Source organism: Photinus pyralis, unplaced genomic scaffold, assembly GCF_008802855.1.
Source record: "Photinus pyralis isolate 1611_PpyrPB1 unplaced genomic scaffold, Ppyr1.3 Ppyr1.4_LG3a, whole genome shotgun sequence".
NCBI classification, from domain to species: Eukaryota; Metazoa; Arthropoda; class Insecta; order Coleoptera; family Lampyridae; genus Photinus; species Photinus pyralis.
In genome coordinates this window covers 20,063,318-20,075,397 of record NW_022170509.1, presented here as the reverse complement: position 1 = coordinate 20,075,397, position 12,080 = coordinate 20,063,318, and the positions used below count along the sequence as shown (strand labels likewise).

At 35.7% G+C, this 12,080-nt stretch overlaps 1 protein-coding gene across 4 annotated transcripts; it reads left to right on the top strand.

The window, feature by feature from the left end:
- Nucleotides 1-1,048: 1,048 nt before the first annotated feature.
- On the top strand, nucleotides 1,049-11,734 carry LOC116165649 (dystrobrevin beta-like). 4 transcript variants are annotated; one of them, XM_031480268.1, is made up of 14 exons: nucleotides 1,049-2,069; nucleotides 2,122-2,230; nucleotides 2,287-2,453; nucleotides 2,504-2,628; nucleotides 2,915-3,010; nucleotides 4,311-4,392; nucleotides 4,496-4,537; nucleotides 4,626-4,741; nucleotides 4,788-4,959; nucleotides 5,011-5,344; nucleotides 5,392-5,511; nucleotides 9,237-9,281; nucleotides 9,999-10,255; nucleotides 10,471-11,734. In XM_031480268.1, the coding sequence occupies exons 2-14, from the start codon at nucleotides 2,158-2,160 to the stop codon at nucleotides 10,612-10,614; spliced, it is 1,773 nt and encodes a 590-aa protein (XP_031336128.1). In that variant the 5' UTR covers nucleotides 1,049-2,069; nucleotides 2,122-2,157; the 3' UTR covers nucleotides 10,615-11,734. The 4 variants fall into 4 exon arrangements, with proteins under 4 accessions (XP_031336128.1, XP_031336127.1, XP_031336129.1 ...); XM_031480267.1 differs by having other exon boundaries at nucleotides 10,462-11,734; XM_031480269.1 differs by lacking the exon at nucleotides 4,496-4,537 and having other exon boundaries at nucleotides 1,050-2,069; nucleotides 10,462-11,733.
- Nucleotides 11,735-12,080: the final 346 nt, after the last annotated feature.

Sequence of the window (12,080 nt, the reverse complement as noted above, 5' to 3'; positions counted from 1 at the left end):
TTACAACCTTTTCAAGGTCTAAGTTCCACAAAGGTGTTCTCTTCGTTCCTCCACAGGTCCGCAGTATACAGCTTACTAATGTGACCCCTCTTCCACTTGCCACGCTTTCCAACAGAGCAATGGTAATCATCTAACCACTCTGACAGTTTCGCCACATAGCTGCCCCAGGTAGTGGATCAGGAATTCTGAAACCTACAGGGCTTGCAGTGGGATGCCAGGTTTACTTGAAAGAGAATGTGCCTGTAGTCTGAAAGCGATGCCTCTCTCTCCAACTCTGATCATGTAAGTTATTGAAAAGGAGCCCAATGTCGATAATTTCCCTCCTTCGCGCCATGACAAGGGTAGGGGCTGCTCCCTGATTTAAAACATTCAAATCAGTTGTTTGCAAGTACTCCAAAAGGTGGTTGCCCCTCGAGTTCGTGGTCGTGCTGCCCCACACAACATAGTGTGCATTTGCAACACAGCCAACCACAAGAAGGAGCCCACTATTTTGACAATACTCTATCGTTGCTCCTTGGTAGTTGGAGCCTCTTCCGGAATCATCAGTTTTTACTCCAATACACATTTTATTGCTTAAGTGACTACATCTCGTTATCGAAATAAAAAGAAAACGCTTTCCGTAGTTATGTTGGCATGTTAGTATATCTGTAGATAATTTTATTTTTATTTATATTGTTTCATTATATTTACATTTACATTATGTTATATTGGTAATTTGTCAATCTTGTTAGTTGTTATTCTTTTCTATGTAATTTCTGCTGTTATAATTTATGACAAATATTGCACATACATCTCTGTACTGAATGTACTGGCAATATACAAATACAAATACATATGGGAGATAGGCTGAGCAGGCCACCAAGAGAGAGAGAGATCGTTTATTGAACCACTTTTGTGGTATAACATTGGAACAATTACAACTTAATATAAATGTATAAAGATAAAATGTAAATAGACTATTATAATATAGATCAAACAAACAACAACATAACAATATTAAATGTATATAAAAATTTCGATAAAAATTACAGTTAATAAATTGCGATATTTGTGAAGAAGTCTTCCAGTGAATATGGTGCCATTGTGTTAAGTATTTTCCGAATTTTATTTTTAAATGGGACGAACGCCGATATAGATTTGATATTGCTAGGGAGAGCATTGTAAAATCGTAGACCCATTTGTAGATGTGATGTGTCATACACTTTACTTTTGGAGGCGGTTATTGCAAAATTATTTTTTAATCTGGTATTATATTTGTGGTAATCGGAATTAAAGGAGAATAATGCCTTATTTTTAAGTGCTTGCTCCGTCCTCTGTTATCTTTCAGCTGAAGTCTTAGAGCTACAAGATCCCTCAAGTATGCCTCACTGACACCAAACGCGAGGAGGGCCCTACCAGGCTTCTCTCTGCGGAAGAACGTCCTCCATAGGCTCGTCCTGAAGCCAAGATTTATCCTCTGGTGGCCGTGTCATCCAGGCGCCCGTATAACACAGCCATCACCTTGGTTACCCTAGAGACATGCCTCTGAACTGTCAGAGACGTGCCATCCCACGGTCACCTCGGCACCTGCGAGTGCAACATCCCCCAAAGGAAAGGGGCCACCACTGCACTTGATCTAGGAAATGGTGACACATTGCTTTGATGGTCAAGAGCATATCCCCTGTGCATATTCAACGTAATATGTTTTGTTATTTCCTATAATTTTACTGTATTAATGAGGCACCTATCTATCAAATGAGGCATCAATAAGACCTCTATGACTAAACTGAGATCTCTGCCTTCACAATAGGAACAGTGCATCTACAAAGTCAGTTGCAATAATTAGAAATTCTAAGGACTTTTTTAGAATTGCATACTTTTTTGTGCAGATCGCCCCTCGATTTACTTTGAAATGATAATAGTGTGAGACGATTTCAGACATTTTCTCGCAAATATCCGATAGCAATGGACACTTATTACCATGGAGGTTTAAGGAATACCTTCAAGAAGTTCTTGCGCTTCCCGCTGCTGTGTATGAATCGCCGACATTTAATTATAGTGAAACTCTTTCTTCCAGCATTTTTAATCCTGTATGACTTTTAAAAGTCTCTTCATTTTGATTTCTACTAATTGTCGTTTTAGAATGTTAAGATAACTGTTAATGATTTCTTGGATACAATGATGTCAGATCCTGGACCTCCAGTTTTAGTTTGGCTCCCTCTTCTTCACCGTATTTCCTCAGTCGAGAATGGTATGGTAATTTACCTTATTTATTTTTGTATGCTTTGCTATATTTCGATCTTGCAGTTGTTCACCCGGTACAATGTGATGCCTGTCAAAGAGAAAATTTTACCGGATTCCGGTATAGATGTCAAAAATGCCCGCACTACGTGTTATGTCAAGATTGCTTCTGGAGAGGTCGAGTCACTACACCTCACACTCTTGATCATCAGGTGAAGGAATATGCCTCTTATGTACGTACCCGAAAATGTTTGTATATTACCATAATTAACATCATTTATAGTCGCCCAGTAAAACAATTGGCCACTCATTACGTAAATCTTTTCGTTGCGTTCCTGATAAACAGAAAAATAATCTACCTCGATTCCCTGAGCAGCCAGAGAAGACATTGAATCTGTCACATATTGTGTAAGTGAATATACCTTTTCAGTTAAAATTTTACCTTGGAAATGTGAGAAAAGTCCTCTTCTAGTGCATGTAAGATTAGAGCAGTTATTTCTAAAAAATTCACTTAAAAGTTAACTCTAACGGAACTGCCTCTGTAGAGAATGTAAACAAATTCCAGATTTTCGAAGAAGTAAATTAAAAGAAACCTAAGACATAAAAAAACAAAAGCAAAAACTTTTCTCTCGCGGGTTTCAATATCGAATTTTAACTTTTAAAAGTTATTTTAAGTTTGAATTCTCATCCACAGCCCACCTTCACCAATTCCATCACATAATGGATTTCCAGATGGTCCATTTAATTTTGATGGGATGGGTAGTTTAGATAGCCGTACAACTGCACGCAGGTAATTGTTAATAATAGTTTCCCGTTATTGCAATATTCACTTGTACAGAGTGGGTAAAGTAGATGGTTTTTTAGGAAAACTCATGATTCTGTCAATTTTCCTATGTTTCATATACCTACTGTAGATTTCTGGCCAATTTCTGTACTACCGTCATTCACAAAGGTATTTTGAAAGGCATTTGATGAAAATCCTGAGCTTATAAAAGAGCATTTAACAAGAACATCTATGAAAAATACAAGTGAGGTTGTTCATTAATAAATAACCTTTTGGGTTTTATGTACACAAAATAGTAGGGAAGATTTTACTTGTACCCACTCTCTCTCAGAATTCACAAGGAATTATTTTGTTGGAAGCTTTCACAAACGCACGTGGTTGAGAATAGGTATGCTGCCAAATCTATGCAATTTTTTAATGAATTTTGAATGAATGTACCAAAGGATACAAGATTTAAATACCTTTGACATTTCCTTCATACAACTACAAACTTTCCTATTCTTTAATAATTGGATTTTGCAGGTATCGCCTTTTGTTCTGCTCCGGCAACAAGCCACTGAATGGACGGTGTATTATCATTTTATTTACAAAGATTTTTATAAGCAAACGTCAAGTGACATTTCCATGGCATTCAAGGAATTACTAATAATCAGCCCACTTAATTAGAAATTTATTCTAGTATAACGTCAAATATGATTTCATTTTATGGCCCTTTTTAAATTATATAGGAGGTATAATAAAAAATACTATAAGAAACTCGTGTATAATAATTGGTCGTTGCGCGTGCTTTAAAGGGTTGATTATACACTTGTTTCTTAGTATTGTAACATAAATTTAATTACGTGGTTTTAGTTATGTAATTAACTAACAATAAATTTTTAACGGTCTTAAAATGAATTCATTTATAACAGTACTTACAATTTATCACTCACAATTCATAACATCACAAGAACGATTCGATGCAGGGACACAATTCGATTTGCTTTATGTAGGAAACTACATTCTTTCTAGCATGTTCTCGAATGCTCAAGGACGCTTCAGAATGTTCTCGATCAAACACATCATATTTCTAGGAAAGATTACGTCAAATCCGCCTTCGTGCTTTATTGCCAATGACTAATCTTTCATGGCGCCTCAAGGTCTATCGATATTTCTGGAATTTTTGTTACAATATACTATTTATATTTGACAGAAACATGGGTTTCATGCTCCTACCACTCTTTACAGGGTGATCTTAATAACGCTACATCTTAAAATTAGATCCTCTTTGCCTTTAATTGTCCTAATATAAGTTTGTTTTTTTTAGTCTTGACAGTGCAAGAGATGACGAGCACCGACTCATAGCACGTTATGCAGCAAAGTTGGCTCAAGAAGCAAGAACCGGAATGGTAAGATTAATAGTTTAACTGGTGCATTGTCTTTGCGCTGCCATAAATGTTATCTAACAGCATAAATTTATATGTGTGCTTTTGCTTCTGCTTTCTTCTCTAGCATCGAGGTGGTTATCGTAAGAGTTCTCTCTCTCCTGATTCGGTGAGTAGCTTAGCACCGTTAGCTCAGCTCTTTTGTACTAATCACTTACACGAAAGTATGTCAAATCATAATTACCTGCTCATTGTAGGGTCGAGTGCCTTCTGAAGCTTGTCTTGGTATGGACTCGACGAGAGCACAACGTGAGCTCATCAATCAGCTCGAAGCCAAAAACAGGGAAATAATGAGAGAAATTGCAAGATTGAGGTAAATTTTGAAATCAATTGCTTTTTTTTTAAAGATGAATTTCCAGACGCCAACAAGAAATAGAATCTAGCGGCCATGGTTCAGAGAACCCAGCGCTTATGTCCGAACTGCGTGCTTTGCGAATGAGAAAGGATGAACTGGAGGCTCATTTAACTACTCTTCAAGATTCACGCAGGCAGCTGATGATTCAACTTGAAGGACTTATGAAAATGTTAAAAGTACTTTGACCTTTTCATCATTGTCCATATTCTACTTGCATTATTTTGCAGAATCATCAATCTTCCCCGCGGAGTACGCCGAACTCGTCACCCCGCAGTACAAAATCGCCCCCACTACCTCCAGGTGCTCTTCCCAACCAACAACCATGCCCACGAAGTGCTCCCCAAACTCCTCTGGGAATGCCACCTTCGATTCAGCCTGTGGCGTTAAGCCAAGTCGAAAGAAACTCCCACATACAACACCCGTCTGGTATCATAGCGCAATCAATTGGCGGAATGGGTGGGGTCAATAGCATGGCAATGGATCGAAACGTTGATAGAGGCCTACATAATGTCAACACCGAGGCTTTAATGGGCGTGGGTGGTGACGTTCGAAACGCATTTGGTTAGTACATGACCTCCATTTCTTACCTTCATCATTTAATGCTTCAGGAGGAAATAACGGGAACGATACACCGGGATCAGTCGGACGCTCTCTAAGAAACGATCTTTTAGTCGCTGCCGATTCGGTTACGAATGCAATGTCTACGCTTGTTCGTGAATTAAATTCAGGTACGGAAAATTAAATGACTGAAAGCCACGATAGTATTAGCCAATATTGTAAAAAAGTAGAAGATTAAAAACCAATAAATATTAAAATGATTAAAGGTTCTAACATTTGTATAGTTAAACATTAAACTATGAACTAAATGCACATTTATGATAGCTAGGCAAAATTGCAGTTGTTTTTGGTTGTACAAAGGCAGTTCATGTTCTTTTGTCTCTTTGCTTATTGACTTCTTTTTAGACTGAGAATGAAATTTTCTCTAAAGCATGAGACTGTGTAATGTGTCTTAGCGTGATGTTTTATACAATTTTTACATTTTACACTTATTTTTTTATTATGTATTTATTTTCAACTTTATAAATCAGTATGCGAATGTTTTTATTACATTGCGTTTCACTTAGTGTGAAATACTTTAGTATTGTTATTAATAAGAAATGACAGGACGAATGTGAGTTCGAGTTGTGATTGTTACTTAATTATATACTCAAATCTTTTATTTTGCATATTTTTAGTTGTGCTGTTGTTATTTATTTTTATTTCTAGTAAATTTATTTATTCTTTGTTTATGTTTTTATTTTAATTTTACAATGAATACACAAACATACTAGGCTCTCCTATAAATTTAGCTCGCCCGTTTATATTTGTAGAAAAAATTTCTACCACAGTTGGAATTTTTGTTTCAATAAAAAGTGGCTTTCTTTAGCATACTGATAGTAGGTACTACACGTGCACCCTCTCTGCCCATACCAAGAATTGAAATGTTCGTGAATCAATACAATAAGCACACTAACTAACAATGAGTGCGTGAGGAGATAATTGATTCTTTTTATGGAGAGCACGGAAAGACATAATATTTGAAAAGAAAGTTTTTCATTGTCAAAATAATGTGGATCTAATTAGTCAATATGCTGAATCACAGAGAGATGACAGACAGTTCAAGGCAGATTGGCCTAGGCCTAGCGTGAAAGAAGCCTTTATTATTATGAGGGAATAGTATATTTCATTAGGAGTCCGGAAAACAGGCTTTTTCCGTACGCGCGTGGCAGATTCCCGTGTGAGGCAAGCACGGAAATAGTTATTTACATTATTAGTGCGGGAACAGTTATTTTGCAGATGTGCGCGAAGTTTGGCGGCGCGAGTGGGCAACGCGCACGAGCGACGCATCTCGCGCGAATCAAGCAAATACTGTTCACGCACGTAACATGTATTCTATTTTTTGCACGGATTAGTTAAATCGAATTTATATAAATTCAAATCCTTTTCGCGAGATTTTTGCGACATTATAATTCTTTTGAAAAAATCAAGTCCTCTATGCCGATAAAGTAGAAATCTAGAAATTTAAAATGTCAATTTATTGTTCAAAACTTCTGGTTGAAGCTTATTTTTGCCCCTGTACTACAGGGAATGATGTAAAGTGTATTTATATTTTCTTTTTTACTCTTCCATCCTACTACTTATTAGTTTATGATCCGCACTAAATAGATAATTTCGTTGAATTTTCAGGCACTAGTGCGCGAAAGTAGATTGTCAATTGTAAAATTGACGTTCCAGACTTTCGTGATTTATTGAGAAAACGCGATTTAGAACGAAGGAGTGCAAAAAAGCATTTCTGGACGTGTAATGAACGATATTTTTTATTATACTTCTTTTAAATCGATAACAAAAAACAACAAACTCGCTAACTTTTTTATTTTGTAACAGTTATAGAACATGCGTTTTCATGGTAACTCTCAAATCATTTCAAAGGCGATTTGTTTAATTAGTTTATTTCAGATAAGGTTGACGAAACGTCAAAAAATGTCACAAATTCTTTTATCTAAATATTCAAACATCTACGAATTAAAACGCAAAATACTTACATATTAAACATTACAACGCATAGGTATAGATTTTCTGAAAATTAGTTTACTTCCCTGTAAATTTGTATTTTAAAGCAATATTTTGGGTATTTATATTCAGCGCACGGAAAGAATCAAAGGGATCGGGAAAAGTATTTCCGTGCGCTAGCCTGGAAAAGACTAGATACCATTATTTCTAATACAGGTGTAAATAAGTTGATTTCAATGAAGTATAATAAAAAAATGTTTTCTCCAAGCTGGCGTAGGTACTTAGATAGTAACCATGGCAATAGAATCAACAACATTAGGTACGAAAAATTAAGCAGCTTACTTTAAAGTAGTGTATAAAGGACATTGTTATTGACAATTGACTTTATAAGAAACAATGAATTTTATAGATAACTTTACAAATGAATCTTATAAGCGGTTTAAAATGTCAGTGTTGTAAAAAGTATATTATGTATCAAGTTTTATAAACGACACTTGCGACACGAGTGTCGAAAGAAGTTTATGAAACGTGGTACATACTATACTTCTTCTACGAGAATTCTGTTGCCGCTTGCGTTATTTCAGAAGGAGCAGAAATTCAAGCCTGAAACTTCGGGCCTGTAATAATGGCCGAAAACACCCGAACGGGCACCAATCTGTATCTAATGAGTAGTCGTATTTAAAATGATATGTCAGTGCAATGTGGCATTTTAGAGACGGGAGTAGAAAAAAACATTTAAAGCGCCATTGACAGGGTATGTGCACAGTTAGCTACGATCTCTGATTCGTTCAAACGCTACGTCGCCTTTCCCCGTGCGCCCCGCGAAGGTCCAAGTTGTAAAGTATAGCAAGAGCACACTCTCATTGTGAACCAGTATTCGCCGGACTACGAAGTAGGGCTTTTTGCCCGTGGCCTCATTTTTAAATTGTGCACTCCCAAGACACACCACTACGCGCCGCCACTGAACGTCATGCACTATTTTTAGCGCATCTTTGGAAAAAAATACGCTATTCGTTATGGCTGGCTGTCCGACGATTAAGATCTTGATCACTTTAAGTAAGTTCTCCTCGTCCTCGGTGAATGATATCGACTTTTTTCACGATCCCCTAAATGCAATAATAAATCAAATTAGATCTTAAGTCCTAATGTTTGTTCAGAGTCCCAGTACCATGTAATTGGAATTTTTATTCTGTATGGTGTCTGGTTAAACAAATAAATAAATAAACATTGGAACAACTAATACTTTCTCGCTGAAATGCGTCGAAATAGCATAAATAGGCTTGCCTCATGCTATTATCATCTAAATATAATAATAATAATAATAATCCGATGCTTGTTTTGATCACTTACTTACCATTGTGATAAGATGTCAAAATGATACAGTTCGACAAAAAATGATAAATCAATAACTTTTGGCATTCCACTTTTGTTAAATATTTTGTAAATACCTTCTTCTCTAATCCTTATGCCCTTTCAGGCGTCGGATTTTTAAAATAACAATAAATAAAAATTTGTAATTTGGCGCACATGTGTAACTTGATATCCTTAAGAATACGCAATCAAAAATTACGGTTGCCATTTAAAAAAATTGATGACTTCATATCTCAAATTTGGGATACCCTGTATAAAAATTATTTACGCCAAAAAGACCGCAGTTTAATATACTAATCAACGTATCCGAGCGTATTTCTGAAACAACAATTGATTTCTGACTCCATTCCAAGTTAGAGACCCATTCTGTATAACAATGTAAATGTATAGAATTATGGCCAAAAATTTATGGGATAGCCTGGTAACACCATGCAATTTACATACACTACGCTATTCTACAGATCAGAGAAAAGTTAGATTAGTTGTAGTGTCTGTATGTGGAATGCTGCCTGTTGAATGATTGTTCTTGCAGAATCCTCATCTTTCTCTGAAGCTAGTGGTATCCGAAAACCACTCGGTAAGTACCTCGCTAACTGCTGTCCAATTAATTTTCTGAAATGTGCGCTTTATATGTTTTCATTTCATTTAAACGTAAACGTCCAAATGATGGTTCTTCAGAAATTTTTACAAGCATGTATTGATGCAAAATAGTTACAATTCCCCCCTTACCCGAATTATAGCTGGGGTTGAAATAATAGGTACTTAATTGTAAAAGAGTCTCTTTTCCCATTGAAGTTTCATGTTTTGTTTCAGAATGATACACTACTACTTTGATTGAAAACTTATCAATACACTCTTGTATAAATCCACAATGAGATCTCTTACCGTCAAAGAAATAGATGCCATTTCAGCTAACGTTCTTAACCTTACTTACCCAAATTATCGAAGTAGAATATGTGTCCCCACCGTGAAAATATTGTACCTACTTCTAACACAACTTATGCTTACTTCTCGAACAGAGCAGAGAATATGTAGACAGTTTCATTTGTACATCATGAACAGGTTGAACTGTTATTTGGCGGCCTCAACAAAATTTCAGAGTTACAGTACTATTTTATAAAGCACGTGAGCTACTATGTTCGGATGTAAAGATTGCAGTGCTATACAAATGAAACTGTATGCAAGTTTGAGCATGTGTCATTGCGTCATTTTTTTAAGTTTGTCGCATGTTCTGCCTTCGTGGTGTTAAATATTGACATATTGTAATCAGCTAACGCAAAAAATGTCTAACCAGATTTTGAAGACGATGGGGAAGAGGAGTCGGAAGGAGGCTGGCAACAGGAACTCCAAAGGCGTTACGCTCAAGAAGCAAGCTTTATGGCAGAATTAAGAGCGCGGCATCCGACAAGTCCTCCGGAAATAACACAAAACAATCAGGGTTACGTAATGGGTCAAAATTTTAATCATAATAGTTTGGGGCAATTAAATTCGAATCATTCTTCGGGGCAACAAAATTACATCGAACAAAACCCGGGCCTTTTCGGATCGCAGGTGGGTTCACCGTACTTGTAATTCCAATGCACAATTGCACACAGCAAGCACCATTTTTAGCAGGGCTTATATAGAAGTTTTATAGCCTAGCGCGATCATTTGCACAAATCCTCATTTTGACGGTTTAAAAGCACGCTTTTATTTTTCACTTTTAGTATATTGTTTAGTGAGAACGTTAGTTTTTAACTGTTTGGCTTATTTTTAAGCCTCAGCAGCATGGTGAACAATCTGTAAATACAAAAGAAAGTGAAGGTGATGTTAGTAATGCAACAGAAGCAACTGAAGAAGTACAAAGTGAGAATAAGTCGAAGGAGATGCTTGAATGGGAGGAAGCTGTCAAAAGATGGATTAATCGTTAGGACTAGTAAATGTAAACAGACTGGTGAAACATAAGCTCCTCTCTGGAAAGGGGTTGGCGAATGCGTGAACTTCGGTGATTGGTATGCACGTAATAAACAAAGGGTCACATTTCTATAAGTACCTATTTTATTTGTCACGTTTCTTTTTGTAATCAGTACTTCCATTTAAAATGTAACGGTCTTGCATAAACCGATGACCTGCCTTAAAATGTCAAGTTCGTAATTCAGGGCCATAGCTACATTTTTTTTTAAGATAAATCGCCATTTATAACTGAATGTACTTCTACCCAAAATGTCTTCCCTTTAGTTAAGTAACATAAACGCAAAGTGTATACAAACATCACACCTAACCAGCAGTTTTTTTGTGTCCAAGTCAATTTCCATTACAACGCCTCAAATAAATCTTGGTTATGGCTCCGCATGTTATCATAATGTATCTAATATGGAATAGCGCCCAAAAAAATTGTTGTACATGCCTTTATCGTTCAAATTTTCTGTTTCTTTATAATACTTTATTATAATGAAATAAAATGTGTGAATTAAAAGAATTGGTACACATCGAATCAGTAGGTAATGAGTGTTGATTATTAACCTTGTCAATAATAAATAGTAGGTAAGATTTCAGACTACAAGTAAAATTTGGCTGTTATTTGAAAAATGCCTAAATATGAAGCTTTGTGTAGATTTTGATATATCACAAAAAACCTGGTTGTGCTTAACTCTTTCTCTCTCTCTTCTCTCTCTCTGAAATAATCAAACTATGTAAGTGCGAATGTATAAACAAGTACTTGCATAAGTAACATTGTACATTCCATCATTTTTATTTTATTTTCGAGACCAAATGCAGTCGTAAGTTAATCTTTAAATTACTAATGTATTGTTCATGTACTTATCATTAACGATGTATACTCTTAACTACTAATGTACATATACAAAACGTAAAGGTAGGTGTTAAAATGACAACTCAATGAAAAAACTTGTAGTTCCTTGTAATGTCTGTCAATAGCTACGTTTTGTTTCAGTTAAACATTGTAAAGTAACTTATTTCCTTTGTAAAGAATCAAACAATTTAATTGTTTAAACTCTCTAATTCTTGTTAATTGCATATATGACTTATACAGATGATCTTATAATATAAAGACCAATACTCTGTAGTGTTATGAATTCGTATTGTTTACTTATAGTTATTATAAAACGTACAATAAAAATGTTGATATACTATTAGTTAACGTTTTTGTCTTAACTCACAACACAAAATAGCAAAAGGCTTGTAGATCGAGTTGCATTCAGGACATAACTACAATCAAAAGCTACTACAATGTATGGAAACAAATTTTTAATACAAAAAATGCCGTTAAGGGTGTCTACTAATGCGAAATTTGAGCTTAAAATTTGCCTAATTTAAAGGCAGCAACGTGCCTTAGCAAGTTTCTCAAAGAGATAATCATCCTTTCGTCACTCAATGG